The sequence below is a fragment of the Oncorhynchus keta genome, unplaced genomic scaffold, assembly GCF_023373465.1.
Source record: "Oncorhynchus keta strain PuntledgeMale-10-30-2019 unplaced genomic scaffold, Oket_V2 Un_contig_3250_pilon_pilon, whole genome shotgun sequence".
In the NCBI taxonomy this organism is placed as follows: Eukaryota; Metazoa; Chordata; class Actinopteri; order Salmoniformes; family Salmonidae; genus Oncorhynchus; species Oncorhynchus keta.
This window is the reverse complement of record NW_026287156.1, coordinates 2,501-7,178: the sequence shown is the minus strand read 5'-3', so window position 1 is coordinate 7,178 and position 4,678 is coordinate 2,501. Positions and strand designations below refer to the sequence as shown.

General features: G+C 45.9%; 1 protein-coding gene across 1 annotated transcript in view; it reads left to right on the top strand.

The window, feature by feature from the left end:
• Positions 1-409: 409 nt before the first annotated feature.
• The window catches only part of LOC127923784 (cytosolic Fe-S cluster assembly factor nubp1-like), a gene marked incomplete at its 3' end in the record, with an annotated part of 6,529 nt that continues 2,260 nt past the window's right edge, over positions 410-4,678 (top strand). The window contains exons 1-4 of the mRNA XM_052507831.1: positions 410-538; positions 1,217-1,321; positions 1,513-1,646; positions 2,219-2,287. Coding sequence (XP_052363791.1) covers positions 508-538; positions 1,217-1,321; positions 1,513-1,646; positions 2,219-2,287 — 339 coding nt within the window. The remainder of the gene's footprint in view (positions 539-1,216; positions 1,322-1,512; positions 1,647-2,218; positions 2,288-4,678) is intronic.

The window sequence follows — 4,678 nt, the reverse complement described above, 5'->3', positions numbered from 1 at the left end:
CGTGTGCGTGAGCAGTGTTTCCCGGTATGGAAGCAGATGAGGACATGTGGATGGAAGAACGTATAACCAAAGAGCAAAGAGAGTGAACGTAAACCAGGGAGAAAAAACACACTACCCTCCCCAAAGCAAAAATATATATTTTTAAAATTAGACGACCCTCCTCTATTTTATAGTAGTGCGGACTACAATGCAATATGGGCCCAAATTTTCTGGATATTTTTTTTTAAAAACCTCCATAAATCACTAGGGACAGCCCCCATTGATTTGGGCCCGTAGTTGGGTGCTCCCATAGCGGGCACAGAGGCCTGGATCCCCCCCTATACGGATAAAAAAAAAAGCATATTGAAAATATGGGCCCGTTCAATCACCAGGCTGTTTTACAATTATTATAGTGTGTCTATTTTTTAATAGTTTAGTCTCCGGTTTCGTCAAAAGTGCTCATGCGGAACCTTTTTGAGATGAGACGTGATTTCAGTCCGGACGAATATCCACAGCGCCCCAATAAACATGGCTGACATTCCAAGTGATGCGCCACAGCGTGAGTTTATTTTAAGAAAACAAGCCCGTCTCCAGACACCACGTTAATTATATGTGGGGTTTTTTAGCCTTTTATAATGTTACTTGTTAGTTGTTTGTGAATGTTAAGTTTGTTTTCGTCGTTGTTAATGAAGTTTGTCTGAAAGTTAGCTGGTTAGCCTGTTAGCATAGCTGCCTGTCAAATAGGGCACTTCGATACAAAGTGATTTTCTCCGCTAACCTTAATAAACCTCCGTCTCTTAACCTACGTTAATTATCCTAACCTGCTACGAAAAACTTAATTTCGGGTTTTTCAGGTGCCGTGAAAATGGTTTCTCCATAAGACAACAGTTTACAAACCAGTTTAACATTTAGCTTGTTTATGTCATGACAGTGTCAGCCAATCAGCTCATTTGTTGTTCAACGCCGTGACGTTTTCATAATGGCTGCTGTGACAAATTTTTAAGAAATCGTTCAAATCTTCTCAGTTTAAATAGTTAAACTGTATCACATGACCTGTCCTAAACAGACAGGGTTTGTCCAATAAACTATAATATCTTTGATCTGTGTTTTAACTCATTCAGTCACATGCAGATTACTGGACAAAGAAACAAGCGTTTCCTACATATTCATTATCACTATTATCTGATTGGTTGGTTATGGTGGTTGTTTTTGATGTATTGACCTGATTGGTTGCCAGACTGCCCCGGGACGGCCAGTGAGCAGGCAGGGAAGACGTCAGCATGTCAGGGTTGTCCCAACCAGAACCTCTGTTCCTCTGGAGCCACTAAAGCACCAGACCCAGGTAAAGACTCAGTCTCTCTGTCTCTGTTCTGTCCTGATCTTGATCTGGTGAATAACTGCACTAGTCTGATTAATCTGCAATTCCTTGTTTTTCAATGTGTGTTTACTCACTCACTCACTCTCATTCTCCCCCTCCTCTCCCTCCCCCCTCTCTCTCTCCCATCTCGCTCTCTCTCTCTCCCCTCCCTGCAGCTATAGAGGAGATAGCAGAGAAGATGTTAACAGTGAAACATAAGATCTTGGTCCTGTCAGGGAAAGGAGGTGTAGGGAAGAGCACCTTCAGCGCACATCTGGCCCACGCACTGGCTAGTGACGCCACTAAAGAGGTAACCCTTCAACATCTCTCTCCCTCTAGCTCTCTGTCCTCCCCCCCCTCCCTCTTTTCTCTCTCTCCCCTCCCTCTTTTCTCTCTCTCTCTCTTCTCCCTCTCTCGTGTACTGTGGGAAGGTCACCCAGATAGCTGACGACAGTTGGTGTGATCATACAGAGGAGAAGCATAGCATATAGCGTCCGTCTGATCAGACCACGTTATATCACAGGTTTTCATTCAACTGTCAATGAAATTAAAATAATAAAATAAATCATAAAAGCTGAATAAAACATTCTCACTGCCTCTACCTGGTGAAGTCTGCAACCAGTCTGTTTAGTTGACATACCCACTCTGTGTCATCGTCAAACAAAACCTTTCTCTGTGGGTTTTGTCTCCCCCTGGTGGTCACAAATGGAACATTGGCTAAAAGCTGTAGCTCGACTCAGTGCTGCCTCTCTGTGGCCAGATGAGGGTATGACGGCTGGACAACGTGTTAATGCACTGGCTGAGCGATACCTGCTAAATCTGCTGTCTGTTGACTGGAGAACATGTTCTACATGTGTGTGTGTGTGTGTGTGTGTTCTCCAGGTTGCTCTCCTAGATGTGGACATCTGTGGTCCGTCTATCCCCAGGATCATGGGTCTGGAGGGAGAGCAGGTAGCAGGATTGTCTCTTGTTATATGTGGTCATGTGATTGATATCCTCTCTGCTATTGGTCAGATCCCTATCCTCTCTGCTATTGGTCAGATCCCTATCCTCTCTGCTATTGGTCAGATCCCTATCCTCTCTGCTATTGGTCAGATCCCTATCCCCTATCTCTCTGCTATTGGTCAGATCCCTATCCTCTCTGCTATTGGTCAGATCCCTATCCTCTCTGCTATTGGTCAGATCCCTATCCTCTCTGCTATTGGTCAGATCCCTATCCTCTCTGCTATTGGTCAGATCCCTATCCTCTCTGCTATTGGTCAGATCCCTATCCTCTCTGCTATTGGTCAGATCCCTATCCTCTCTGCTATTGGTCAGATCCCTATCCTCTCTGCTATTGGTCAGATCCCTATCCTCTCTGCTATTGGTCAGATCCCTATCTGCTATTGGTCAGATCCCTATCCTCTCTGCTATTGGTCCCAGATCCCTATCCTCTCTGCTATTGGTCAGATCCCTATCCTCTCTGCTATTGGTCAGATCCCTATCCTCTCTGCTATTGGTCAGATCCCCTCTCTGCTATTGGTCCCCTATCCTCTGCTATTGGTCAGATCCCTATCCTCTCTGCTATTGGTCAGATCCCTATCCTCTCTGCTATTGGTCAGATCCCTATCCTCTCTGCTATTGGTCAGATCCCTATCCTCTCTGGGTCAGATCCCTATCCTCTCTGCTATTGGTCAGATCCCTATCCTCTCTGCTATTGGTCAGATCCTATCCTCTGCTATTGGTCAGATCCCTATCCTCTCTGCTATTGGTCAGATCCCTATCCTCTCTGCTATTGGTCAGATCCCTATCCTCTGCTATTGGTCAGATCCCTATCCTCTCTGCTATTGGTCAGATCCCTATCCTCTCTGCTATTGGTCAGATCCCTATCCTCTCTGCTATTGGTCAGATCCCTATCCTCTCTGCTATTGGTCAGATCCCTATCCTCTCTGCTATTGGTCAGATCCCTATCCTCTCTGCTATTGGTCAGATCCCTATCCTCTCTGCTATTGGTCAGATCCCTATCCTCTCTGCTATTGGTCAGATCCCTATCCTCTCTGCTATTGGTCAGATCCCTATCCTCTCTGCTATTGGTCAGATCCCTATCCTCTCTGCTATTGGTCAGATCCCTATCCTCTCTGCTATTGGTCAGATCCCTATCCTCTCTGCTATTGGTCAGATCCCTATCCTCTCTGCTATTGGTCAGATCCCTATCCTCTCTGCTATTGGTCAGATCCCTATCCTCTCTGCTATTGGTCAGATCCCTATCCTCTCTGCTATTGGTCAGATCCCTATCCTCTCTGCTATTGGTCAGATCCCTATCCTCTCTGCTATTGGTCAGATCCCTATCCTCTCTGCTATTGGTCAGATCCCTATCCTCTCTGCTATTGGTCAGATCCCTATCCTCTCTGCTATTGGTCAGATCCCTATCCTCTCTGCTATTGGTCAGATCCATATCCTCTCTGCTATTGGTCAGATCCCTATCCTCTCTGCTATTGGTCAGATCCCTATCCTCTCTGCTATTGGTCAGATCCCTATCCTCTCTGCTATTGGTCAGATCCCTATCCTCTGCTATTGGTCAGATCCCTATCCTCTCTGCTATTGGTCAGATCCCTATCCTCTCTGCTATTGGTCAGATCCCTATCCTCTGCTATTGGTCAGATCCCTATCCTCTCTGCTATTGGTCAGATCCCTATCCTGCTATTGGTCAGATCCCTATCCTCTCTGCTATTGGTCAGATCCCTATCCTCTGCTATTGGTCAGATCCCTATCCTCTCTGCTATTGGTCAGATCCCTATCCTCTCTGCTATTGGTCAGATCCCTATCCTCTCTGCTATTGGTCAGATCCCTATCCTCTCTGCTATTGGTCAGATCCCTATCCTCTGCTATTGGTCAGATCCCTATCCTTATCTGCTATTGGTCAGATCCCTATCTCTCTGCTATTGGTCAGATCCCTATCCTCTCTGCTATTGGTCAGATCCCTATCCTTCTCTGATCCCATCCTCTAAGCTATTGGTCAGATCCCTATCCTCTCTGCTATTGGTCAGATCCCTATCCTTCTGCTATTGGTCAGATCCCTATCCTCTCTGCTATTGGTCAGATCCCTATCCTTCTGCTATTGGTCAGATCCCTATCCTTCTGCTATTGGTCAGATCCCTATCCTTCTGCTATTGGTCAGATCCCTATCCTCTCTGCTATTGGTCAGATCCCTATCCTTATCTACACAGATATTATTCTGCTATTGGTCAGATCCCTATCCTCTCTGCTATTGGTCAGATCCCTATCCTCTTGCTATTGGTCAGATCCCATCCTCTCTGCTATTGGTCAGATCCCTATCCTTCTGCTATTGGTCAGATCCCTATC